We start from the raw sequence: 27,329 nt of genomic DNA on the forward strand, positions 1-27,329 counted from the left end.
GGCTTTCATGTAGTCCTCCCATCATGCAAGGCCTCCAGCCAGGTGGACTGTGGGGGTGTGTTGGCTTTGCTGCTAACACTTGGTATATTCCACCTCATTTTCTGTCTTCTCAGACTATCCACTTGAGACTTGGGTCTGCATCAGCCTCTGCAAATCACCTGGGGCTGCCCTCCCATGGGGGACAGTCTCCTTTCCTGGTGGCTCTGGTCTGTCCTGGCACCACTTGAGCAGCAGTAGGACCTGGTTCTTCTTTCTTGCACTGTTCAGAACATCTGCCCTCCTTCTGCTCCCTGGGCAGCCAGGAGAAGCTGCCTGCTGGCACCTCTCTCTGCTGGGAGCACACTGCTGCGAGCGCCTGCACGGACGTGTGGCCCGGCTGGTTTGGGCTTTCTCACTTTCCTGGCAGGTCAGGGCAGATGGACACTGGTGTCATGCAGAGCTAGGGGTTTTCTCATGCTGCCTCGAGGTCCTGCACTCCTGCCTGAGGCAGCAGCAATGGTTACACTCCAGGATTGGTACATACATAGTATGTGTATGTAGTATGTTGCAGCACGCTCTGAGCCCAACCCACAGCACATCCACAGGACCTCATAGAATTGCAGGATAGATTAAACTGAAAAGGACATGATCAAGGTCATCTCTGCCACGGGCAGCGATGCCTTCCACTAGACCAGGTTGCCCAAAGCCCCAGGCAGCCTGACCTTGAGTAGTGCTGGGGTGGGGCAGCCACAGCTTCTCTGGGCAACCTGTGCCAGCACCCTTACTGTTAGAAACTTCTCCCTCATATCTAATCTAAATCGACTCTTTTTCAGTTTTACACCACTGCCCCCTGTTCTATCACAACAGGCCCTGCTGAAAAGTTTGCCCCTCTCAGATCCAGCAGTCCCTCTAGCAGTGACAAATGATCCCAGGAGAGCCTGGTGCCTTCTGTTAGCTTCTGAACCAAGGGCTGCCTGGTCTGGAGCACGTCAGCATCAAAACTGATGCTAAAAACAGCCACGAGAGGTTATGAAGAGTTTCAGGCAAAAAAATACTGGGAGAATGTTGTGCAGAAAGCTGCATGGGGTCAGGTCCCCAGCTGCTAGATGAACATCTTGGGAACACTCCTGCTGCATTTTGCTGCCTGCATCACCTTCCTCAGGCACCACACGTGTCAAGAGCAAACATGACTGAAGAGGAGATTCAGGAACAAATGGGTCAGAGACCTGCAAAGGCCAGCTGGCTTGATAGCACTGGTTTGGTGAGCTGTTGAGGCTGTAGAAAGATTAATTAGGGAATCCTCTATTTCTGCAGGAGGCAAAAATTATAGGTAGTCTGTAACACCACAGTGGGCTATAGGTTGATGTCCCCAGACTGAGCTGCTTGGCCCTGAGACACTCCAAAGTCCTCATGCTCTGGGAGTGCTTCCTGCAGCTCAGGGGCAGGGCTGCTGAATAGCATCCCTTAGCCTTGTGCTGTTGCCAGCCTAAGGCACGGATTAAGGTAGTGAAGGAACATGGTGCACAGGATACCAAGGTCCTGCCAAGAAACCCAGGGAACAAAATGACTTTGCCAGTGCACCTTCATCAGGCCATGTTCCCCTCATGCTACAATGCAGAGCTTAAGCCCAGGAAAACCAGGAGAGGAGCATGCAGGGAGAGGCAGAACCAGATTGGGAAAAACAGCTGTTAACTAAGAGATGCTGTGGTGAATTGAGACATCCTTGGCTCCTTTTCACAGTGTCCTCCCAGGAGTCATCAGCACCATCCCCCTTGCACAGCTGTGACTAGGAGCGACAATAAGGCTCACACATGTCCCTGCTGCCCCACACACGTGTCCTGCTCCAGCTGCTGAAGCCCAAATTCTGGGCTGCTTCTCTGCCTTCCTTGAGGTAGGAGCCCTTCAGCAGCTGTGCGAGGGCCTCCCCAGGACCTGGCAGCAGCACATTTCTATGGGCTCTCCCCACACTCTTCGCCATCTCAGCTCAGACTGTGCTGCTGCTCACGTCCGCCCCAACACCCCGCTGGCAGAGCTATCTGTGGGTTTTATCGCCCAACAATGCGTGCAATGTTATTGTGCTAGAAAGAAAACAAAGTCTAATCCATTTTAAATTAAAACAGTGCCCCAGTGTCATGCAACTGATGCAGACATGGTCTGGCAGCACAGTCCTGCTGGCTCCCCAAAGGTTTCCCCCGAGAGGTGCTGGGCTGTTCACTCTGTTCCCAGCAGACATCAGTCACAGCCTTCAGGCTGGGGGGTTGGTTTTCCCAGGCCCCTCTGGTCTAAAGGCCCTGGGCTGGCCTGTCTCCTAAAATGTTCTGTCACTTATAGGTGGAGCACTGCCATGTGCCAGAAGTTAGCAGCAGACAGAAACCAGGGGAGACAGAACTGGGATCTTCCTATGGTTGGAAAGATTGATAGCACAAGAGGAAATGGCTTCAAGTTGCACCAGGGAAGTTACAAACTAGATATTGAGAAAAAATTCTTAATTGAAAGGGTGATCAAGCACTAGATGAGACTGCCCAGGTCAGTGGTGGAATTGCTGCATCCAGAAGTGCAAAAGCCATGTAAATATTGGCACTTGGAGACATGGTTTAGTGGTGGATCTGTCAGTGTTGGGCTAATGGCTGGACTCAATACTCTTAGAGATCTTCTCCAGCCAAAATTATTTTATAATTCCGTAGTGGTATAAGGCTACAACAGAGGCTTTGCCAGGTCTGGCTTAGGGTTTATGAAGTCTCAAATGGACTTAGGAGGGGATGAGGGTACTGGTCCTTTCAGTCCAAGAGACAATTTTTTGGCTGTACTACTTCTGTTCTAAGAAATTCGTTTCTGAGATGGTGCCTCACATCTGTGTTTGTCACGCAGCAGCATTAGAATCTGCTCAGGAGGCAAGGCTGGCTCTGAGGGTGCTTCCCAGCCATGACTCTTTCCCAGCCCTTTGCCATGGTGATTTTGTTTCTAGCTGATGTGTGCATGGATATTGGCCACAGATGTGCACAGCAGACCTGTGGTGCCCAGACGGGGTTGCATGGTTGAAAACAAGGCTTTCTGGCTGTGATAAGCAGGCTCACCTCCACCTTTTCTTCATCCCCGGCTCTGGCAAGATGATTAAAGTTTCATCCCATTGTGATGAAGAACATGCTGTGCCCCACTGTGAAGAGCTGTTTGGCTTGTTTGATGTACAGGTCTTTTATGTTTGCACTATTGTGCAGCAGTCACGGGTATGAGCTTTGCTTCGTAGCCATCACGTGGCTGCAAGCCCTGCCAGTGGAAGCTCTGGCTGCACGTCCCTCCTGAGATCCCAGCCTGTCTCTCTTCTGCTGCTTATCACTGCATGCAGCAGAGCCTGGTCCCTGTGTGCATCTGTGAAAGATAAGACCTGGCCACTGCTAAGGAGGCTTAAGACCGGTTCGATTTTTGTAAGCCAAGTAGTCATGAGTAAAACCCCTTCTGTTTGTGCACTGCAACCCTCTGCACCTGACCATCACCCTTCTGTGAAAGATGCAGCCCTGCCCTGTGGCTGTGTGCATGCAGCTGGCACTGAGGCACAGTGAGCTGCTGGCAGGCTGCAGCATCCCCGGGGGATGAGCTGGGCTGGGCTGGGCTGGGCTGCCTTGAGGGTGTCTCTCTGGCACATGCTAGAGCCTCATGATTTCCATGTGTCTTCCTGGGTCTCTTCTCCTCTGTCACAACCCTGCAAGAGTCATTTGTGAATCTGACTTCCTTTGCCTCGGCCAATTTTGCCAGCTCATCTGTGACAAGGATGATTCTTAAGAACAGTGGTGAAAGAGTGCATTGACATCCCTTGACCCTGGGATATCCAGCTACATGTTAAAGAGTTGTATTTTCTGCCTGTGGACTTCTACACAAGCAGTGCCAGAGATGTTCAAGACGTGTGAACTCTGCAGCTGAGCTCCTGAGGATGTTTGACAGCAGAGAAGTTCTCTCCTGCTGCTAAACCAACCTGCTGGGATGACTGTCAGGAGTTCTGATGAAACTGGCTCTGTGTGGGGGCAATCTCTAGTCTGGAGGTTAATACCAGGACCCTCTGGCAAAATCCCAGCTCAATCTCCTTACCTCAAGGTGAGGATTTACTGTGAAGCCTGAGTGACATGGTTCTCTTCAAAATCATGAAAGCACATGAAAGCAAAGCATGAGGACAAGGAGCAGGGCAAGCTTAGGAAATACAGGGTTTTTCCTTGGAAATCCAGATGTTAGAAAATAGTATTGAGTATGAAGCAGAGTGGTATAAATTCCTATCAGGATACTGTGCCAGAAGGAGCTAATGCTTTTCCAGACAAGGATGAATTGCAATGAATCACAGAATAGTTTTGGTTGGAAGAGACCTCAAAGATCATCTTGTTCCAGTCCTCCTGCCCTGGGCAAGAACACCTTCCAACCTGGATCTTGGATTAGTATGTGGGAACAGGGAAGGGATTCCTCTTCCACAAGCAGTTTTGGTGAGGCTGTGGCTCATGTAAAGTGTGCTGTTCCGGTGTCCGCATCTTTGAAATAACTTTGATGGAAAATTGGCGAACTCATAGGAAGAAATTATGGATGCTCAGGCTGGGAAAGGGTCCTCCAGATATTAGTTAAAAGGGCTTTGTTTTATTAATTTATCAAGGTGGCTATTGAGGGGTACTTCAAGTGAGATGTGGGAAAACACAGGGACAGCTCGGAATCCTGGTCTGGCCACACAGCAGAATGAGAAGCAGCAACATGGTGTTAATCAGACTAATGAAAAACAAATACAAAGTATGTAATTTCAACATCCATTGGAGGAGAGTTCTAAGAAAAATCCTAAGTCCCCCGAAGGTTTATGAGCTCCGGCTATGTGTTTCCCAGAAGTGAGCCCTGGATCATGTGCAAGCTGCCAGGCTGGGTGCCAGGGTGATTGGGTAAGGTGATGCCTGGCAGAATGGTCCGGCGACTCTTTTTGCAGCTCTGAGTCTCTAACCGGCCACTGGGATCGTCCATCCCAGGTACCTTTTATTTATTTTAACTGCTTTAAGTCAATAAGACACTGTAACAATCGTTGAAAGTGAATTTTTGAATGGCTCTTTCATGAATTCCCCTTTTTTTGTGCATTTGTCTTGTAGTCTTATGGCCCTAGCAGAGGCTTTGCTACTCAATTCCCCCTTCTGGAGAAGCTCTTAAGGAAGAAAAAGTCATCATGCAGTACACCACACAGTGCTCCACAATGCCAGTCTGAGTAGTCCCTACCAGCATCAAGTATCTCCTAAGCAACGAAAATGTGTATGGTTCCTAGGGTGCAGAGTTCACAGTGCGGGGGAAATTTCACCAGAAAACATTTCACAATTTTCTGTAAGTTACAGGCAAGATCCCCAACGCTGCTAATTTCTTGTTCATTGAGACACTGTTTCTCTTTCTCTAAGTCCAGTTCTCAGCGGGGGAGTAGCCTGGTAGCTTCCTGTGACTATAACTCGGCTCAGAGCTTGCTCTGAAGCCGCTCGCACCCGCGGATCTTGCTCAATTTAAGCACCCAGGGAACTCGCCTGAGGTCGTGGTCATTGACACTGTTTCTTGTGTGCGTGGTAATTGTGTATACAGGCTGGTTACAGAAAATAACCTTACATCCACTGATAAGCGTTCCTTTACAGCCAGGAAAAGGTTACAAATGTTTACAATTATGATACTTAATTTCAAGGACAGAACTTGGAGCAGTAAATTGCTGGGACTGGTTAATGAAGTCACCGGGACTGAGGAGCACGAGGACTTGGCATGGAACAAGGAGTGGCATGGAATTTTTTAGCTCTCTCGGTACAAAAAACATTTTAAATTTGTGACCTGAATAATGTCTAAATATTTTAGGAGGTGGCTCCAGCCCTCTGTGGTTGCATATCCATGGTGAATGATATTGAAGATGAACAAATAATCTGAGCAATAATAAAAGTGGTTAATAAAATTAACAAAGAATGTGGTGACTCAGGGGTCAAATTGTGCATGGAAAACCTGAGAATTGTTCCCATCTGAGAACCTGCAGAGGAAACTCCAAAGCTCCATGAAAGGGTCTTTAGTAGTCTTTGATGGAGAACAGCAGAGAGGAAGGAAAGCTGTGTGAAGATTGAAAATCCAGTGTTAGGTGTGACTCCTCAACCAGACAAGCATCCACCTCCATGTGGTGAGACAGGGGAACAGAAAAAGAGGACAAAATAAAAAGCAGGTGTAAGGACATGCCACTCCATCCAGAATAAAATCTAGAGTTGTTCTAAAATCTAAGGTGTTCAAAGGGCTTGAAAATTGCACCCTGACACCTGAAAGAAGCAATAGCTGGCCTACAGGTCTGGTGTCTAGCAAGAGGCAGTGTCAGAAGCAGAGACCAAAAAAGAACCTCACTTTCAGTGGAGAAAAGGGATCTGGATGTCTTCAGAAGAAAAAATGTGGAATAAGCAGGAAGAAGGATTGAAAAAAAAGGAATGCAAATTTGCTACAATGATTTTTTAGCTTACTAATCTAGATTCTCTCTGGACAAAGGAAATGTTCTGGGTTCCTTTACCAGGGTTTCATTAAGTTTTTAAAGTAATTTCAAATGTAAGTATTAATTGCAGTCAAGATGACAAGGAATGCAAGGATACAATTTTAAAGGGGAAAAAAAACGGGTTAACTTTTAAAAATAAGACGCCCTACAAGGTAAAGAAATGCACTGAAGTGGATTTTAGGTCCTGCACTCATAAATTCCGTCATTATGGACAGTAGGGGAAGAACACCCCGATGAAACAAACTGGGAAACACTGCAGGGCAGCTGAAAATCAGGTGGCTGCAGCAGAGGTGTGAAGACTGCCTGTCATGGAACCTTGTGTTATCAGCTGCTCATTAGAATTACTGGTGTAAACTGCTGGAGGAAAACAAAAACAAAAAACAAAAAACAAAAAAACAAAACAAAAAAAAAAAAAAAAGAAGAAGAAGAAGAAGAGCATGTGAACCACCTCACTGTATGCTTACTGTGGGTAGATTCACATGTGGCAGGACAAGGGTTTTCCATGCAGTTTAAATGTATAATTTAACATGTTCAGAAAAGATAACCTGGACCCTGAAGAGGAGCAGCAGGTTAACAGGATCCTGAGTAGAAGGGGCATTTAGTCTCTGACAAGCTAAACTATTTCAGACTTCATTCTAAACTTTCAAAACACGGTTTGAGAAAGGATAGAGTTGCTGCCTATAAATACACCAGGAATAAATGCTGCCAAAAGGGCAGCCTTCATATAGGAGCAAATAAATTCACTTTAAAGGAAAATTCAAAGAAGATTCACAAATTCTCAGGTTTTATAGTATCACCAAGAAAACACAGGACAGGAGGATGACCACTGCTTTCCACATGTGGCTTCATCAGGTTGTGAGGGAGGCCACAAAACTGCTGTTTAAAAAGAGGCATCTAACTCAATGCCCAGGCAAGGATTGTCAGTCCTAATTTGGTCACAGCTATAGGGAAACTCTTGTTCTGTTTCCTGCAATCAAAAGGATTGATGTATTGACTGCTAAAGAGAGATCATGGCACACCTTGGTGTTCTTGGAAGTGCTGCCAGTTTCAAATCTCCACATTTTTGTCCTGCTGGAACAACACTACAGCTGGTGCTTGCCAGCAGCTGCTGGGAAGATTGCTTTCCTACCTGGAACATACTGACATAAGGATCCAGAGGCTCCTGTGTAGATTCTGCCCAAAGTCAGACTTATTAAGTTTAAAGAAGCTTTGGTATTTTGAGACTCAGATCTGGAAGCAAGCTTCCTAAAATAAAATTCTGCTTCCCATTATCCAAGTTATTTTTAGCCAATAGGCAACGATGATCATGTAAATATTATACATTCTAATTGTGCATAGAAACACCAAAATGTGGATTTTAAACCCACCTCTACTACAGCTGCTAGAATTCATAGTTTTAAAGCAGCTCCCATATCTCAGGTTGGCCCAAGCCCAGGAGCTCTCAAGCCAGTTTGTTCCCCTGGCTACCTGCTTCCTACAGTTTGGCCCGAGAGAAGAGCAGAGCAGGATCTGGACTGGGTCTAGAATCCCACAGCACAGGTGCTGGGGTTACTCTGAAACTAGGGACTATTACCCTAGACATCCAAGGGAAAGCAACTACCTAATTAATGTCCTTGCCTCAAAATATCCCTTGTCATCCTACCCTCAGGCACTGGAAGTTGATTATTTGCTGGAGACAAGCACTGTGTTGGTGTAGGGCATGGGCAGCTGATGGCACCAGCACAACAAATGCACAGAGGAGGAGATGAAAGTAAAGATACTTCACTTCACTTTACTTTACTTTACTTTACTTTACTTTACTTTACTTTACTTTACTTTACTTTACTTTACTTTACTTTTACTTTACTTGAGGAGACATTTCCTGCAACTTTTGCAATTGCAAAGCAGACTAACCTCACCTCAAAGGAGTGACTGTTGTTTAGACAATTCTATCCAAATCTCAGTAATGAAATACAAACTGCAGGTGCTGGTACCTGGGATTCACTTCAGTACTGGGGTAGATCAGCCTGATTTTGTTTGGAAATCATCCAGGGAACTTAACTCTAAAATGTGAATAGGCACAACAGCAGCCCTGATAAAATAGTGTCCACTGTTTTTGCATTAAAAGTAACAAACAAAAAGCTCTCAATAAGCTCAGGAATTCACTAGTATATCCCGTGGGAAAGGATTACTGGTACAATTTTGAATCAGGCCCAGAGTGCCAAAATTCTTCTAGACATCCAAGCCTTTCCTTAGCATGAGTTAATTTTCCTGGGAATGACATCCTTTTCCTGAGAATAAACCCTTTTACAAGCATTTAGAGGTCGTCCCTCCCTGCAGCACTGGAGCTAAAACAAGACCAGCCAGTGTTTCCAGAAGTACACCCACTCTATCTCAGGCTGGTGCATCTTGTGCTGCACGGGATTGGAGAAGCTCCCTGGTACACCAGTGCTTTGTGCCTCAGGCTGGATCCGTGCTGAGCTGAGCACAAGTTTGGTGCTGCATATTTCCAGATAGTTCACAGCAAAGAAGGGCACAGCACTGGGCTGTTTGCAGGGGGCTTAATTCCTCTGATCAGAACTCCCCTGACATAATTCTGACAGGAAATCCCAGGGGACAGCTTTTGGTGAGGATATAGCACTGATGTGAACCTTGCACAGGATGACAAACCCCTTGTGCCCTTCCCTGTGTGGCCTGCACGGCTCACGGAATGTGGCTGTGATCTACAAACTCCAGCATTCCCAGGAGGCACAATCCAGACCAAGTGCCCTGATGATGGAGTTACCTTACAACCTAAGTGTCCACAGCTGCCAAGTGTCATCTCTACAAAAGAGCTGACAAAGTGTAAGAGATCATAGGTGGAAAGAAGACACGCGCAGTTACAGCAGCCATGATATGATATACTCACCCTCAAAGAGCAATAGAGAGGGAGGACACCTAAGAAACCTAAGAGAGTCAGGGCAGCAAAGAGAACGCAGGGTATCCTCCCTGGAGAAGCAAGCAGAACCGATAAACTCAGGTCTGAGGTGGGAAACTTCAGGGTCTTGTCCTGAAAAAAGGCTAGATCGTCACTCCTCTGCTGTACAGAACTGCCTTCTTCATCTCCCTTCAGGATAAAGACTGTTTAGATAAACCACAGGATCATGAGCAGGAGAGAGCTCTGGAACTACAGTTTATGGTTTGTTTTCCTCCCACAGCCCCGCTTCCTTGAGCCTTGACAAACGAATATCTTCTTATCCAATGGTTCAGTTTATGTGGTGTGGGAAGGAACAAGGTGCATCAGAATAATTGCATTGATCCTACCTGCAGGTCACCCCTGGAGGCAGAGTTCTCTGTCAAGGCCTTTGAGAAGAGAGGGACCATCTCTGGCACAGCCCACTGCAGAAGCCCGTGGTGCCAGGTAGCCAATGGCCAGCAGCTTGTGTCCCCAGCTGCCAACTTTTTGGCATGTGTTCCTTCTGCTCCAGAGGGAGCAAAAGGGAAAAATCAGACAGATCTTCTGTACCACTTGATGGATCTCTAGCCTTCTTGCAGCAACTGCAAGCCTGTGGATATGGACATATTCACACAGCTATGCTGAGCACATTCATAAAGGAAGGTGTTGGGCTGACCAGTGATTTGGGCTGGGAAAGAGCTGGGCAAACTGGTTTGGCAGAGGTGTGGAGCCTATGGGGCATGGCACAGAGCTGGGACTCTGTCAGTGCCACAGAGCAAGACACAATATCCCACTAACTTGTCCAGTACCTTTTTGTGTGTGCACAAATTGTGTGTTGACAGAAAGGATTTTCCCATTCCCTTCTGCACCACATGAAAAAAACCTATTTGCTGGTTGGACTCAAACTTCCTGCTGGATGATTTTTGTTGGTTATGCTGTAAATCTGCTATCCCGAGAGAGTAAGTGCTCGTTCCCTGCTCTCTGGTGTGATACGAGCCAGGGTGCTATGGGCACAAAGCTCACTCCACCAGGCTGGGCAGCCATGCCTGCTTTGCTCCTTCTTTACATGAAAATCACTCTCTCCCCCAAACAGCCCTGGAGCCCCATACAAGCTGCTTCTGTCCCTGACCCTTTTGTGATTGGAGAAACAAAACCATGGGCAAAAAAATGAGAGGAGGTTTCACCCAAGATTTATTCAACAGCAGGATGGGGTGGACTTTTCGGTTTGGTTTAGGTTTTGTTTCTTTCTTGGTAATCTCTGATGCTTACTTCACTTTTTTCTTGGCAAGTGGTGAGCTGATATCACCACAAATCTCTGGCCTCTTCTAACGTGTTTCATTAGCTGATTAAAGCTCACTCTCATGCCCTGCATCCTTGATTACACCATGTGTGCAGCATTTTGCAGCCACCAACATGAACCATAGTCTGTTGTCCATGTGCCTGGTTACTTTTGGTGCAGGACCTTGTTCGAAGCTTTTTGGTATCCAGGTGCATTGTATATGTACGCTGAGCAGCACCCACATGCTTCCTGCCAACTCTGAGGAGCAGGAGAAAGACTTCTGCCCAGACTGGAGTTGCGCCATTGTCTAGCCTCCATAGAAATGTTTTTCTTAACTATACATCAGCAAGCAGAGGGGACATCCACCACTGAGGAGAGGGGATAGTCATGGAGGGGCCTGCACCTCAACAGAACAGGATCCTTCACCCATTGCTGAGGGGAGTGGACACCCACCACTGAGAGGCCCTTTGCTCAGGCGTCCCAACACCATTACTGAGTGCAGGGGACAGCCACTGTTGAAGGGCTCTTCACTCATCTCTGAGCACAGAGGACATCCATGATGGTCCTAACTAACCACTGAGGAGAGGGGACAGTCATGGCCAAGGGGTGCCAACTTCATTGCTGAGGAGAGCAGACAACCATTGCTGAGGAGAGTGGAAACCCATGGCTGACTGATCCCAGACTCACCACTGAGGAGAGGGGAGACCAACTACTGAGAGCCCATTCACTCATCCTTGAGGAGAGGGGACACACAATGGCTGAGGGGTCTTTCACCAACTGCTGGGAAGAGGGACCCCCACCCGTGAGGGGTCCTTGAACCATCAGTGAGGAGAGGGAACACCCATAGCTGAAGGGACTGAGGAGCCGACTGGGCTCCCCCGTCCCGGCTCCACTGCGTGTTCCGGCGGGGGACTTGGGTGGGATAGGGGCACCCCCGGGGGGAGTCCCGGGATCGAGTCCCGCGCCGGGCGGCTCACCTGCCTGGACCGTGCGGCGGCAGACTTTGGCTCCAGCCCCTATAAAAGGTAACGGAGGCGTGAGTCAGAGCCGCCTCCTCCTCCCCGCCCGCTCTCACTTACGTGCGGCCGGGCGGGCGGGCGGGCAGGCACGGAGCCGCCGTCCCGCACCCGCGCACTTGCCGGAGATGAACCGCGCCGCGCTGCGGGTCTCGCTCCTGCTCCCGCTCCTGCTCCTGCCCGCCCTGGGCCGTGCCGGCTCCGACCAGCAACACGGAGGCGAAGAGACCCCACATTCCGCGGGGAAAGGTGAGCGGGGTCCCTCGGTGCGCTGGGCTCCAAGAGGCGTGGGGTACCCCACTGCTGCCTTTGGGGTCCCCGTGCACGAGGCGCCTCGGAGCTTAGTTTGGGTCGCCAGTGCCTCAGCACCCTGATGCGTGCAGCGCCCCAATACTGAGTTTGGGGTCTCTGATACATGGGGTGCCCTGATGTACAGGGTTCCCTCCCTTGCTGGGCTGGGGGTCTTTGATGAGTGGAGCGCCCCAGTGCAGGGGGTGCTGGCATTTGGGATGTCTGATGCTTTGTGGAGACGTATCCCCAGTGCCAGGGAGTTCTCCCCTTGCTTGGTTTGGGGGTGGAGGGGCTGCTGCACCTCCTGCTGCACCCGTTTTAGGGCTCCAGGTGCGCCCCAGGATGAGACACCCCTGTGGAGATGCCTTCCCACAGCATCGCCCAGCTGCGGGCGCTGCACCCCCCAGCACGTCCCTGCCTTTGTCCCTGCTCCCGCCAACTCCCGTGCGGCTCCACTGGCCCGACCCCTGCCCAGGGGCTGGGCCCTCGCTTTGTCCGCAGCCCTTTTCCCTCGCTAAGTCCGTCTCGCATCAGACTGAGGGGCTCAGAGCTTCCTGAGATGGGGCTACAAGGGCTGTGCACCAAGCACACCCTGCTTGCTCCCGGGGACCGCCCCGAGGTTCCAGCCCTGCACCCGGCGTGGTGAGCTCCGCCGGTCTCCTTTACCCTGCAGAATGTCGGCTGGGCTGCCCTGCGCCCACCCTGTCCCCCCGCGGCCCACTAAGAACAGGGTCTGGCCCTGCTGCAGAGCTGGAGGGGGTCTGACGATGGGGGACGGGGGACGTGACAGAACGCAGGGCTGCAGGGTTGTGTGCTCCTCCTCCTCCCCATGAGATGTCTTGCTGGTGTTGCGGGGGCTTTCAGAGTTACAGGTTCAGGGAAAAAGTCCTGGGTCTTTGGTCTTGGTCCCTTTCCTGATTGGAGGCTACGGCACTGCCAGCGCCCTGCAGGGATTTTGGGGGAGTGCTGTGGATTTGCTCTTCTGGGTCTGTGTGCTGCACGGGGACGTGGTTGTCCCTGTTCATGCTCCTTGTCCCCGCTTTGCCCACACGTTTGTTTCCGGGCTCAGCCTCGTAGAGCGTCCTTTGGTTTTGCCTCTGGTAAGGAGTTGTCCTGACCTGTGCCAGGACAGCTGCCCTGTGGTAAGGACCAGGAATTGTTTTGTGCCAGGGGCTTCTTTTGTTATTCCAATGAATCACTTTTCTTACTAGAGCTGCTCTTGCTGGGCTGGGCCCTGGACAGAGATGGGGATGCAGACGGTTCTTGCCACAGAGATTAAGTAACCCAGGCCACAGGGTGGGAGGGTGTTGGGCGTTCAGCATACCGGTGTGCTGCGCTGGCCAAGGGGCTGGACACCGCATGAGGCTTGGGATGGCTGGGTGGAAGGACTGGGATGGGAAAGGGGAAAGGAGGTGGTCAGGAGGTCAGTAGGGAACAGGCAAGTTAGCCCCTGCTATACCAGTGTTAAGAGGCTGAAAGTCTGGATGGAATCCCGTGAGAAGCAGGTCATGGCTGGAACCCTCCAAGGTTCCTGCCAGCTGCCAGGACCTGCGTGTCTCAGCACCTCTGCTGGGTGGTGAGCTGGTTCCCTCTTCCTCGAGGCTAGTGCGTGAGGTAGGACTGGTGGCTTCCCAGCCCATGGACTCAGCGCGTGCTCAGGGATTTGCCATGGGGCTGTTCCTGAGAAGACTCTGGCTTGCCCAGAGACCTGAGTCCCATGCTGAGTGTGTCTTTGGGAAGCAGTATCTCCCTCTCCCTGTTTCCCTCTTATTCAGATGTGTCTTGCTGTCAGTGTCCGCTTCTTGCTCATTCTCCAATGTCCTTTTTCTCTAAGTGAACCTATTTTTCTTGCTTAATACTTCTTATTCATCTCTCTCCCCAGCTCCAAGCACTGATCTATCCTCTGGGATTTCCCCATTTTTATCCCTTTGGTTGGGATGGCCCTTTCTCTGAAGCACTCTGATTGTTTCCTGTTTCCCCCAACATTTGCTGGGGCAGCTGGGTTTGAAAAGAGCAGGAACATGCCCCGGAGTAATGCCTGTCCTATGCTTTCCTCCAATCAAACTCTTGCCCCTCCTGGGGGGAGCTGGCACAGTCTTGGGCTCCACAGCCCAAGCAGTCCTCCACCAGGAGAACAAAGAACAATCCCTGCAGAGACCTGTGCTGCCAGTGGCAGATTAAAGCCTGATCCCAAAGGCTTACAGTGGGTCAGAGTTTATAAACACAAAGGGGCTTTAGTGCAGTCAGGCCTGGGAGAGATCAGTGCCTCCATGGGCAGCACATGGGGTGGTGTCCTGGGCTGAAAGTACAAGGGTGCTGCTGCACGGGGGTGGGTCTGAATGGAGAAACCAGGGAGAAGATGGGGCTGGGATGGCACAGCCCCCCCATAGAGACACTTCCTGTGGGGCGTGGCAGAAGGATGCTTGAGTCATGCACGCCCATGCCCAGACCCTATGCCTGTGCCCTGTTTGCCACAGACTGGAGAGCTGGCTTTGGGCAGCATGAGCACAATGGCACAGTCCAGGTTCCGCAGTCAGGTCACTCCTTTCAAGGGACGTGATATTTGGATGTGTTTTGTAGGCTGGGACCTGGCTGCTGTGGCTGGTCCCTACTTTGGGATGTGCACTCTGTGCATCTCTGCATGGCCTGGTACCTCCTGGCCTGCTGACCCTCAGGAATAGCACCCCACTTACCCCTCTCTTCTGGGCCATGAGCTCCACTGATCCCTTCGCAGCCTGGACAGCAAGGTGGTCCTGGTCTGGCATCTGTGAGCTGAACTCATCCCATGGTGCTTTGAGCCAGGTGTTGCTCAGGATTGGGTCTCAATGGGAAGAGGAGGCTCTGGCAGGATGCCAGCACTCCCTGCGGCTGAGCACAAGGCACAGTGTGCCCAGCTGATAAGAGAGCAGGATGGAAGAGCTAGAAGTGAGCTCCATGTCCTGCGAGCCACACACAAGCCATTGAGCTTCTAGAGTACAAGGTGAGCAGATAGCACGAGTGGCTGTGCTGCTGTCAGGCAGCATCCATGCTGTGAGCAGCACGTGTTTCAGTGTTACAAGGTGCATTGCAGCAGCCTCAGACTGCATAGACCCTAAAATATGAAAAAGTCAGGATGGGAGGTGCAGACCCATAGGGCAAACCCCTGGTCTCCTTCCTTATTGTTTGTCTCTGCTGCAGGTTGCCTCCTGGTCTGTGCAAATGATCCTGAGTCCTTTGGGTGCACAGTCCACCCCAGTGTGCCCTTGGTGAGGTCTCCTGGGTGCAGCTTGCTGCATCAGTGCCTTTTCTATGTGGAACTCACAGCAGCCAGTGGTTGAGCTGGCTCCTCACTCTGCCAAAAGTTGCTCTTACCCTTCCTCCCGGACTGCAGGACATGCGGAGCAGCACGCTGGTAATGGCAGCGTCTGCCTGAACTCGGCGGGAAAATGTTGTTGGATGGTGTTGGATGTCAAGGAGGGAAGGGAGCTGGCACTTGCAGCAAAGCCTGTATCCCAGAATGGGAGGGCTGAGTGGGAGAAGGAACAGCAGGAGAAAGCACAAAGGGAGGGTGTGAAGGGTGGAAGCTCGTGGGAAACTTGGCTGGATCGCGGGCCGCTGGGGAAAGCCGGGCGGCAGGCGGCACTCAGGTGAACCGGCGGGCTCTGGGCGGCTGAGACGGAGGCGTTTTTGCCTGCAAGGGCAGGCAGATCCTACTGTGTTCTCCTCCTGGAGCCCCTGCAAGGAACTCTCTTCTTGCACGTTATCTCCCTCTGCGCGCATCGCATCACCAGGGCTGTATGCCCCCACGTTTTTGGGAGTCCTCTGCAGTCCCTGTCGGGCCAGCTGGTGCTCAGAGGAAAGGCAGGGCATGCAAAAAGCTGCAGCACCCGCTGCCGAGGTGTAGCAGTCTTTTGTGGTGAGCGGCAGCAGCCCAGCAGGAGGGAGACCTGGCATCCCACGGCTTTTCGAAGGAGAAGACGTGCTCCGGCGGGAGGTGTGGAGGCTGACTGAATTATGCAAATCGTCACTTGGGCAGGGCAGTGGGTTAATGTTCACGGTAAAGGGATGCGAGATTGCAAATGCCCCCAGGTGGAAGGGATCGGAGTAGTTGGTGCGGGGCTCCTCCGGGCCGTGCCGAGGCAGGGGCTGATGCTGAGAGCCTGACCCAGGGCTCGCCTCGGCGCTCTCCTGCAGCGCTCGGTGCGTGTGCCAGGGGGGCCCAACCCTGCACAGCTACGCTTGAGAGATGCCTGCTTGAAGGGGTGGCCTGGCTGTGCCATCACTGCACCTAGATCCAAGGGATGGGAAAACACACTCAAGGGGTCTTCAGTGGGTGGATAAGAGCTGATGGATCCTTTTGGTTTTGATGCTGAGACATCCCTGGGGAAGTCTGTTGTGTTGGGGTGGGTTGAACTGGCTCCTGGGTGCAGCTACAGCCTTTGGGGCGTCCAAAGCTGCCGAGATGAGCTGACAGGAGGCTGTGAGGAGGGTCCAGAGCCCCCTCAGCTGTGGGAATAGGCATGTGCTGGGAGATGTGGGAACCTGAGGCAATTGGTACAGTGCTGACACAACAGGGCAGGTGTCAGCACGGGGGTATTGCTCAATTTATGATACGATGTTTGAGCTGCTTTCTGTCCAGGCAGAGTCCCTGGAGGTGAGCAAAAAGTGGGGTGTAGGGGCAGGCTGTGCCAGTAGAGGCATGTGCAGTGAACCATGTGCCAGCCCTGGGGTGCTGTGCTTGCCTGTGCCAGGACTGCCCCAGTGTGAGTGTTTCTTTGTGCAGGTAGTGCCAGGAGGGGTAGGAGAGTGGGAGCAGTGTGAGAGAAGATATACAGTGTTTCAGGAGAAGGGTCCATGTTCTCCGGATTTTGTGCAAAGTTGGTATCTGGGTAGCAGGTATCCTTTGTGCGAGCAAGGTGGGCAGAGTAAATGAATCTCAGTTTGCTGTAGCACAGCCATGTGCATCCCTGGGCAGAGCCATGCAAACAGACATGGAGAGGGCACTGCAGTCTATCCCTCGGCACACATGTCCTGGTGCACGCAGTGGAGGTTGTCCTGTCCTCTGCTTGCTGCTCCTTCTTCCTAAGCCTTTGGGAATACCAAAGAGATTCCTAAGCATTGCTCCTGAGCATCAGACTGGTGACACAAGTGAGTCACCAGTCACACAGGACAGAGCCCCAAGATGTCTTCCCAACTCTGCAACACACAGTGCCCCTGAACACCCTCCAGCCCTTTCCAGCCCAGCCTGGCTGTGGTCACCCTCTCTCCTGAGCAGCAGATGCACCAAGAGCCCCATCAGTGTCCATGCCTGGATCCTCGCTGAGTGCAGGGCAGGATCCTGCTGGGCTTAGGGCCTTGCATGGGACATCTGGGCCTGGGAAAGCTTGCCTCCTCATTTCTCACCCCTGAGCTGGAATCCACTCCTATTAATAGCAGCCGCATGTCGATAGCTCTTGTCAGCAGCAGGGATGGGGGACGGAGCAGCTCCTGCTGAGACCCTCCTGCATCCTGGCCAGGCTGGCAGACCCCCACCAAATGGCCCCACCAAGGGACAGAGATGATATTTGGGCTCAACTGTACCTCACAAACGCCCCTCCATGTCATTGCTGCTGTATGAATGACCCCCTTTGCCCCAAACCTGTCCCATCCTGGCACACTCCACTCCTGCACTTGCAGGCTGGGAAGTGCCAACAGCCTGTCTGCACTGACAAGCTTGCTGGTAAGGACAAATCAGAGGAGGAGCCTATGAATTACCTGTTGTGCCAGCCAGAGCAGGCACGTTATCCTTTTGGGCCATATTTTCCTGCTTGTGGCAAATTTGAGCCCCACATCTGTTTGCCTGGAGCTGGTTGTTTAGAAGGGCTGGTAATAGCTAAGGTGTTTGGTCAGGGGCATCTGAGAAGAGGTTCTGGTGCACTTCTAAGGCTAGCTCCAGTGATGTGCCAAGAATCCAGGCATTGCTGGCAGCCGTGGAGGAGAGTATCAGTGTGAGGCCAGCCTTTTAAGTACTGGGCACTCTCAGATCCTTCCCAGGAGGGCTTTTTCCCCTCTAGATCTGCACATTAAATCTAGAGACCTGGTAAGGCACCAGCTGTGGGAAGCTCAGGTCACATCTTGCCCTGCTGTGGTCACAGTTAGACCCACGGGTGACACAAGAAATACAGAGGTCCTGGCATGGGATGCCCCATCCTCCCTCCTGCTTTTCCAAAGGAAAGGGTTTTGCATGGTAGGACCCTATGAAGTTCTGTGTGGGCATTTGGGTGGTCACATGAACTAAAACTGGGGACAAGAGCTGAGAATTTGGCCTGGCACATTTTCCTGTGAAAGTCCATCCCCACTGCAGGGGCACTTGCTGATGTAAAGAGAAGGTTTTGATGCTTGTTTCCTTCCTCTGCTGTCAGTCCCAGGGCAGCTTTCCCAGGTGGGAGGAGGGTGTCTGCATGGTGCAGTGCATCCTTCTGCCCAAACTCCTCGTGGAGTGCGAGAGCTGCACTTGTGAAGTGCCTTGTCTTTGGGCAGTGGGAGGTTTGGCTGCTCTGGAGCAGCTGCTGGTACAGCTGCTTGGTAATGGAAGCTGTTGTCTCTGATTTTTCTTTTTTAAGGATGACAACAAAATGTCAGCCCTGGGGTTTTCCCTCTGACTGACAACTGCAAGGGACCTACACGTGCTCCGAGGAGGCAACACCCTCTGGGAACATGCCCTTTGCTGGGACAGAGGGAGAAGGGGGAAAGCAAAGGCGGGGAGGGGGATGGAAGGCACTGGGAGCCCAGAGACCTGCTGCCTGACAGAGGTGTGTTTGCTGACAACCTTTCCCTTCCATTCATGTGGTTCTTTCTTTTCTTTTTTTTTCAAGGCCACAGCCACTGGAGCTATGAAGGTAAATACCCTGCAGTTACTTCTGCTTTTTTCCTACTACCCAGCAGATCCTGGAACTGAGCCAGCTGTGGTTAATTATTACAAGGCTTCCGTGCACACTCCACGACTCACCCTTCCCTTCTGCCTGACCCTGACACAGTGCCCGTACTCAGGCATGGATGGGCTGAACAGCCAGAGGTTGATCTGATTTCACCAGGAAGCAGCAGCTCCAATGAGGGCTTTCCCGGCCCCGTGGGTGTGGGGGATGACCCTCAGGGAAGGGCTCCTCCCCGAATGAGAGCTCCCCGACCCTCTGCCAAGTGGGGGAGAAGGCTGCTCTCCCCAGGCTGGACTTGCAGCCCATGCTGGGACTTTGACCAGCCCAGAGATTAGCTTGTCTTCACCTCTGCCCTCTGTCACCCTCCCTCCCCATCCTGCCTGGCCCTGCCCTTCCAGCAAGGCCTGGGGGGTTCTCCACAGCACCCATGGTGGGCACCACCACAGTGCTATGACAGATAGACCCTTTACTACTTGCCGCCCCGTCACTCTGGGGTTTGGCTCAGCTGCTAACACCCAGCTCCATATTTACAGGGATCCTGCAAGAGGCTGGTCTGGGGACAAGCCTGGGTTTGTGCTGACCCATGACACGCTAGAAGCTGCCCTCTGCAGTGCAGAGGGAGGTTTCTGAGGCATCAGCCATGCTTATCCCAGCTGTGGCACTGGGAAGAGGTGGCCATTTCAGCAGCCAGCCCAGGAGTGTCAGCTGGCCCTTTGCCACAGAGCCCAGGAGCACTGTGGTACCTTGCTCTAGCAGCACCGGGGGTGATACCTGCCAGAGGCCAGGCTGTCCAAGGCAGCCAGAGTGGGATGAGCTGCAGGGCAGCAGCTCCTCAGCTTGCCAAATCCACTTGTAAATGATCTTCTTGCACTCTTCCTAAACACCCCAAAAATAGATTTTCCTGGCAGCTCACCATGCTCTGAGACCTTTCCTGATACAGCTGCGTTCAGTCACATGTTGGCATAAGGCTGCTCCCAAGCTAATTTCATGGAAGCTAAACTTACGTGCATGGCTACTTCTCTGGCCAGTGCAAGTCCCCTTCCCCAACACCCCTTCTTTATGGAGGTCTCCTCACTCTGAAGATCTTGCTGACAGTCCCTTCCTTCCTTCTCACACCAGACCTGAAGCACTGGAGTACGGAGTACGCGGAGTGTGGGGGCACCAAGCAGTCACCCATCAATGTTGACACAGCTCAGGCCATCTTCAGCCCTGACCTGCGGCCCATACAGCTCTCTGGCTACAGCCTGCCTGCCAACGAGCTGCTCAAGCTGAAGAACAATGGGCACACAGGTGGGGGCAGAGGCAACTGCAGGGGCTGAAGCACAAGGAGAGGATGCTCAGACTCTCCCAGCAGGACTGGGCTTCTCTGATGCCCTTCTCCTGGGGTCTGGGAAGCAGATTGTCTTGCAGGCTGCAACCCTGCTTCCTAGGCCAAAAGGGAAGCAACAGGCTGTAGAAATTTTATGGGTCCATTTTTTTTCCTGGACAAGGTGAGAAGCCCCAAGGTGCCCAGGGCCTTTGGGAGCTGGCTCCAGAAATTTGTTAACTCCACGCTTTCTTTAAAAATGTGTCCCTGATATTTCTGATGTGCATTTTCAGCCGCTGGTTCCTTGCCTGCATTTCACTTTCAAGGGTCTCATCATTCTCTGGGTGTGGCTTAGACTTTAGGCTACTTACACCTGTCTTTTAGGGCATAACATTGACCACCTTACTTTGTACTTAAGGATTCTATATCAAATCTTAACAAATTTTCGTAGGCTTTTGTTTTCCCTTCTCCAATATTAGAATGGTTTTTGTAAACAACTTCTTGGACGCAACGTATTCATGTTATTTTAGTATCAGCCTTGGTATTCCAGATATGGAGGAAAACCACATCTTTCCATGGCTGAGGATGGTTGGACCTGGTTGTTACCAGCTTTTTCTTGGAGGAGACGGAATGTTTTGTGCACGCTGATGTTTGCCAGCCCCTGAGCTAAGAAAGGGTTATGGAGAAAGGGACTTAAGGACTTGCTGATGGTGTGATAAGGCACCTCCTTGCCCTGGTAGCCAACGAGATGGAGCTGACCTGTGTATACAACAAACTTGACAGGTCAGGCTTGCTGTGTATGGTCAGATCAGCTGCGTGCTGCATGCTGCATGCACAGAGCTCTATATTGTGGCCTCCTGCCCTGAAGTGCCTGCAGAGTTAAACTAGTTGAGCTCAGTAGTTGCTATTTTAGACACCCTGGCATCTGGTGTTGCTTGGTGTTTAGAAAAGCAGTGAGAGCATTTTCATTGGGGAGAGGGGAAGTACATTCTCACAAGGCTTTTAAGACGCCTTTTTTATTGTGGCAACCACTGGTCTGCTTTATGAAAACCCATAAATAAATAAAAAGTTGCAAGCCTAGTTAGATATTTGTACAGTTACTCATTTTGGAAACCAAGTGTATATGTTATATAAGCTCTTTTGAGGGCCTGAAAATGAATCAGGTAGTTAGGAGAAAAAAGACAATGGTTTACCTATACAAAAGAAGCGTAAAAGCAGATAAACTCATAGGGAGGGAACAGTTTCTCATTTCCTGTATTTGAGTTTTCTATCTCTGAACCCAGTGGCAAGGAACTTGAGATGGCCAGTGACTCATCACAGCCCTGTTACGTGGTTAATCCCAAATCTGTGCCCTACTGGTGATGTTACTAAGGGACACCCCATTTAATAAAGGAAAAAGGAAAAGACCTTACATTAAAAAGAAAAAATAAAGTATGAATCTATGGTATCCAAAGAGGCAAAAATTTTAGCTCTAAGTACTTTCAAAATATTTAATGCTTCTATGCCGCTAGCTCCAGTGCTGTCATACACTTGCAGGCTGCTTTATTTGAAAGGTCCCAGCTTGCCAAGAGTTGCAGCTCTCTGTCCCCTTGCCCTGCTTTCACAGATATTCACCACACTGCCAGTATCCTTCTCTATGAATTTTGTTCATGGTCTCTTTATATTATTCTCACTTACTGAATAAATTGTTGGATAACATTTGTCTTGGAGCTGGCCCCAGGAGTCTTTGTGGAGGGGCTCTTCACTTTCCAGCATTTTCACAGCAGTTCTTTTTGAAGCTGACATATTTACTGCAGTATCCTACAACCTTAGGTCAGAAGCTGAACCCTGCCACATTGGCAGGCTTGCCCACAGCCTCATGACAAATGGAAAGCAAGGTTTTCTGTTGTCACCCACTTCTAGAAGCCCAGAGAGACTGTTTCCCTTGAGACACCTCCTTTGCGTACCTGTGGAATGGACTGGGCTTTATGTCGTATTACTGACCTCTTCCTTCTGCCTCTGCAGTTGTCCTTGAGCTGCCCAACTCCCTGGCCCTCACGGGTGGCTATGCCCAGCAGTACCGAGCTGCACAGCTGCACCTGCACTGGGGCTCCCCGTCCGGACCCGGCTCCGAGCACACCGTCAACGGGCGCCGCTTTGCTGCCGAGGTGAGGAGCCCTCACGGTGCTGGATGCACCTTTTCCCTCATGGTGCTGGGCACAGAAGGCACTGGAATGCTGTCGTGCTCCTTGCCCATGGCTCTGGCTGTCACTGAATGTGGGCTGTAACTCCTGGCCAGGATCCTGGGCAGCTCTGCAGCAGTGGAGTTCAGTGTAGCAGGCCACACTTTGGTGCTGAGCCAGACTCACGCAGAAGCCTGGTCCTGGGCTGATGGAGCAGGAGCTGTGGCAGTCCCCAGGCTGTGGAAGCCAGCTTTTCTGGAGGCTGTGAGCCTGCTTTGGGAGCTACAGGGACTGTTTACTCTGTACACACTGTCCTCTTGCTCTGCTCCCATCTGGTTTTATCCCTCCTTCTCTAGCTGCTGTCCTCAAACTGAGCCTGGCTCTGCAGTATTAGCCCGTTACACAGTTCAGAGTGCTGATTTGCTGTTCCTGAGCAGGGAAGTTCCTGAAGGCAGAGCTTCATGCTGGCTGCTTTGCACCACCAGCATTTTCCCTTCCCTGCAGTGGTACTCATCTCACCTGTAAATGTCTCACAGCCCTTCTGTCAGCAGGCTGTAGCCTTGTGGGAGTGAGCATCTCTCAGTGGCATCCATTGAGCATTGGGATTGCAATTTTCCCTTCCAGATCCATGTGGTCCACTACAATACCAAGTATGACAGCATTACAGAGGCAATGGTTCACCCAGATGGTCTTGCTGTACTGGGAGCCTTTCTAGAGGTGAGTTTCATGGATCAGCAGGGGGAGGATGGGATTGGGGTGGGCAGAGTTGGACACAGTTTTTGGGACTGACAGAGGTGCAAATGTACTTTGGAAGAAGGGGAGAGAAAAGGTAGATCAGCCCTGATAAGAATGAAGGGGTCACTGGGATAGGGTGCCTCTCTCAAGGAGCAGTACCTCTCTGCTGCCATCACTGTCTTGTCTCCCTTTGTCCCATGGCCTTGCTGTTACCTTGATGTCTCTGTGTTGCAGGTTGGGCATGGGGAGAACCAATACTACCACGAAATACTTAAGCATCTGTATGAAATCCAAGAAGTAGGTAAGGCCCTGTCCCACCTTGTACTCTGTGTCAGGGGCTGCAGCCCAGCAGAGAAACCAGCTGCTCAGCAGAGCAAAGCTGCCAAGCATGCAGCGCCACGCTGCCCTTCATGCTGTTGTCCTCCAAGGGGTTTGTACCAGTCTCACTCCCATTATGTTTCCTCTCCCAGGACAAGAAACCTTTGTGCCAGGATTCAACATCGCAGGTCTGCTGCCTGCCAACCTGAAATTCTACTTCCACTATAATGGCTCTCTGACCACCCCTCCCTGCTACCAGACAGTCAAGTGGACAATCTTCAACCAGACCATGCTGCTCTCTCATCACCAGGTCTGTCAGGGCAATGAGCTCTGCATTGGGTCTTTCCCTGCCTCTCCCTGTAAGCTGGTGTGGGTGCCCTGTGCCAGGGCTCTGTAGCTCAACTGCTCCCAAAAGAAGGATGTTATTCCCACGTAGATTATAGGCTATTTTGCTAACACTGTTCTCCTTCCAGATGTCAATGCTGGTTTCAACCCTGAGAAGCCCTGAGGACGAGCTTTTGCAGAACAACTACCGTCCTGTGCAGAACCTGCACGGGCGACGGGTGCTGGCGAGTTTCCAGACCACCCCTCCAGTGAAACACATTCCTGGTAAGGAGCAACTGAGTGTGCTCAGGCTGCTCCCAGCAGCAGGGATGCAGTGATTTGTGTATCCTACTGAAACACCACATGAGTTAGACCTGCCTGGCAAGAGACATGTGGCAGCAATTGTCTTAAGGGTCCTGCTCTCCCCCATTTCTACACTTCCTTCACCCTGCCTGGGGAAGACTGGTTTATAGAAACTTATTTTATCCTTAGTCTTGCTGACGTAACATTAGCAGAACTAGAGGATGCATGGTCAAGAGCAAAGAGGCAGGTCCTCGCACTCCAGCTAGTTTCTTCAATCCTAAATGCAATAGATAAATTTAGTGGGAGCTGCCAGAGGTACGAGCTCACAGTGAACCCCTCCCCCAAATCCTGCAGGACGGGCAGTGCTGAAGGCCCCCTCCTGAAGGCTGTGTTCTGTCAGCATGGCCTCACAGCCATCCTGGCCAGGCACACAGTCCCCTGCCTGAGGGGTCCCTGAATGTCCACCCTTCATTTCTCCTTGAAGGCCTTTCTTGCATTGGTGATTTCTAGGCATGAGTAGAAATCACTATTAATCATCAGTTGTGACTATTGCTCTGCATCACTGAGTTTTTGCCCATTGCTGCTCCCTGAGGTCATGGGGTTTTCTGTTCAACATCCTGTTCCTTTTCTGTTCTGATGGCATTTCCTACACCTTCTGTGAAGGTGACTAATAAGAACAGCACAGGGCTGGTCCCAGGCCTCTGGGCAATGCCTCAATAACCACACAATGTGGTGCAAGGCACTTCCCTCACCATTCCACCTGCAGCCTGCTTGCTAATGGCTCTAGGCTTTTAATCACTGTGGTCTTCAGCCTGGCTAGCAGTTTCCCATGTGGCACTGCACCAAATGCTTCACTGAAAATGGGAGAGATAAAATCTACCGCATTTTCTTTGTCTAGAATATCACTTATCAAAGAAGGATATCGGGTTAGGCTGGCATGCTCTATCTTTGGTAAACCTCTTAGATACTTTATCATATTTTCCATTTACCTCCAAGCCTTTCTTTTACTACTTTCTTGCAGAAGCTGTTCCAAAGCCTCCCAGCACTGGGGCAAGGGGGTGTTGACCAGCTCTACATTTTTTTTTTTTTCATTATTTGCTATTTCTATACAAAAAACGCCACTGTAACAAAAAGACAAAGGTCTTGTTCCAGAAGTGCCAGGAGAATTTCCCAGTACTCTTGGATGAGGTTACTGGTCCCCTGCCTTGCATGCACAGGATTGTTGGGGGTTTCTCCCCATGTCAGTGCTAATTGCCTGCTTTAGCCCTTGGGGCTGCTGGGCATTGAGATGGAGTTCTGTGGCGTCACATCTTGTTTTGCTTGCAGCTGCACCTTCTGTGGCATTGCTTGTTGATCTTTTTGCCAGTCACCTCCAGCTCGGGATAACCACTCCTGTCCCCAGCTGCTGGGTGGAGGTGGCAGCTTTCCTGCAGCAGCCATGTAGCTAGATAGAGCCCATAGATAGTGCCACTCTGTGCGCCATACCAGAGCCATGTACAGATGATAATGCCTCTCTTTAAAAGCCATGCTTTCATGCTGGGCAAACATTTGTCCAGCACAGCTCCCTCCCAGCATGTAGGGCCACCAAGACATCCCCAGGCCAGGTGCCCTACCTGCAATGTGTGGCTGCCTCCTCCCTGGGAGCTGCTGACCGTCTCACTGCAGGCAGCTGTCCCCATGGCTGCTCCCTGCTGGGTTCTGCCCAGCTGCCTCTCTGGGATCTAGTGTGCAGTCATAGGGTGCTGCAGTGCTCCGTGCCCTGCCTGCTTCCTTGGCTGTAGCAACAACAGTGGGGGGAGTTTCTGGCTGGGCTCAGCGAGGCTCAGGTGTGGGCTGTGGTTCAGGGATCCTTTTTTCTCCCCTTTTCTTCTGCTTCTGGCAGGGTGTCAGGGCCAGGCTTCCTGCAGCAAGATGCTGTGAGCTGCTGGGGATGTGGCAGGCAGCTCTCCCCTGCTCATGGGAGGCTTGTAAGCAGCCCTACTTTGGAAGTGGAACCCAAAGGCCTTTGGGCTTGAGACTTCCCTCCCCAAATACTTCAAAGGCAACCCCCTGACTGTGTTGTCTCTCTTTACAGGTAGCGATGACTCAGCAACAGCAGGTAGGAGAGGGGCTGGCACAAAGCAGGGGAAAGTGGGGGCATGGAGTGTACCTGCCTGGGAATTGGGGTCTTGTGCAAGACACATGCTGAGTTGGGGGCAGGAAGCCACAGTGGGTTTGTAGGGCTGCTCAAGCATCCACGCTGCTGGTTCTCATCTTCCACTCTTTGTCTCCTTTTCAGAAGGACACTCCAGCTCATTTCATGCAGGTAAGCGTGCTCAGCCAAGGCTGGTCCTTTGTGTCCCCTCTCCCCCTGGGCTACCAGCCTGCTCCTTGCCTCCTCTCACTCAGCCAGTAGTTGCAGGGGACCCCCAGTGTAACATGACTGTGCTTGGCTTGCAGGAGATGTGCTGGCTGTGCTCTTCGGGGTGCTCTTTGCTGTCACAGCACTGGCCTTCCTGCTGTACATCTATAAGCACCGCAGCCAGAACACACGGTGAGTAATGGGGAGACACAGGAGGACAGTGCCTGGGGACAGGATGGGTTCAGGGCCCCCACAAGAAGAGAGTTTAATGGTGATTTCAGGAAACAAGACCTCCCACTTGGTCTAAAGTCCCCCCCTCTTTCTTTCCCCACCAGGCTGGACTCACCGACCAAATCCAAGGTCATCTACACGGCAGCCAGCACTGAGAACACTGCGTAAACTCCACACCTCTGAGGCAGTCCCAGCCCCACTGGCTCAGCCTGTCACCCCACCTCCCCTCACTTCCACCCCAGATCAAGGGAGACCAGTGCTCCAGCACACCTTGGCTGCACGGGCTGCCCACATGGACTGTTTGTCTGGGGGGCACCATTTGGCCTCAATAGATATTTTTGTTATAAAAAAGGTAAAAACTCTTAAAAAAAAAGTAAAATCCTCCCATGATACCAGCTATCTCTGCTGCATTTGTGGGAAGCTGTGGGGCAGGGAAGAGCACCCTGGTTCAGCAGGAACCACAGTGGAGAGGGGTGGGCAGGGACCCCTTCCCAACCGGCAAAGTCAGCGTCAGCCTCTGTGCACCGGGCAGAGCTCCAGAGTAAGCAGCACAAGGCTTCTTCTACAGCCCAGCCCTGCCCTCCATCACTCTGGGACTTCTTCCTCCTCTTATTTGTGCAAAGCATTGGAAAAACATAGCTGTGGCTTGGTAAGGCTGAAGAAAGGCAGAGCTGAAGGTGGCAGAGCCACTGCTTGCTTGCTGGACAGCCCCCACCCAGCTCACCTCTGGCTTTA

General features: G+C 51.5%; 1 protein-coding gene across 1 annotated transcript; it reads left to right on the forward strand.

The window, feature by feature from the left end:
• The first annotated feature begins 11,768 nt into the window (after positions 1 to 11,768).
• LOC132341765 (carbonic anhydrase 9-like) lies at positions 11,769 to 26,986 on the forward strand. Its single transcript, XM_059873790.1, has 12 exons — positions 11,769 to 11,939; positions 18,815 to 18,838; positions 19,994 to 20,164; positions 22,185 to 22,327; positions 22,967 to 23,059; positions 23,312 to 23,378; positions 23,548 to 23,705; positions 23,869 to 24,004; positions 26,097 to 26,120; positions 26,301 to 26,327; positions 26,462 to 26,555; positions 26,699 to 26,986. Exons 1-12 carry the CDS (start codon positions 11,819 to 11,821, stop codon positions 26,760 to 26,762), a joined length of 1,122 nt encoding a protein of 373 aa, XP_059729773.1. The 5' UTR covers positions 11,769 to 11,818; the 3' UTR covers positions 26,763 to 26,986.
• The last annotated feature ends 343 nt before the right edge of the window (positions 26,987 to 27,329 follow it).

The sequence above is a fragment of the Haemorhous mexicanus genome, chromosome Z (assembly GCF_027477595.1).
Source record: "Haemorhous mexicanus isolate bHaeMex1 chromosome Z, bHaeMex1.pri, whole genome shotgun sequence".
Classification (NCBI taxonomy): domain Eukaryota; kingdom Metazoa; phylum Chordata; class Aves; order Passeriformes; family Fringillidae; genus Haemorhous; species Haemorhous mexicanus.

What these genes read in the sequence shown, in the direction of transcription:
- LOC132341765 (XM_059873790.1), top strand. Translation starts at nt 11,819, where the DNA reads ATGAACCGCGCCGCGCTGCGGGTCTCGCTCCTGCTCCCGCTCCTGCTC. An exon ending in TCCAGTGAAACACATTCCTG is followed by an intron (nt 24,005 to 26,096) that starts GTAAGGAGCAAC and finishes CTCTCTTTACAG; the next exon opens with GTAGCGATGACTCAGCAACA. An exon ending in CACCGCAGCCAGAACACACG is followed by an intron (nt 26,556 to 26,698) that starts GTGAGTAATGGG and finishes TTTCCCCACCAG; the next exon opens with GCTGGACTCACCGACCAAAT.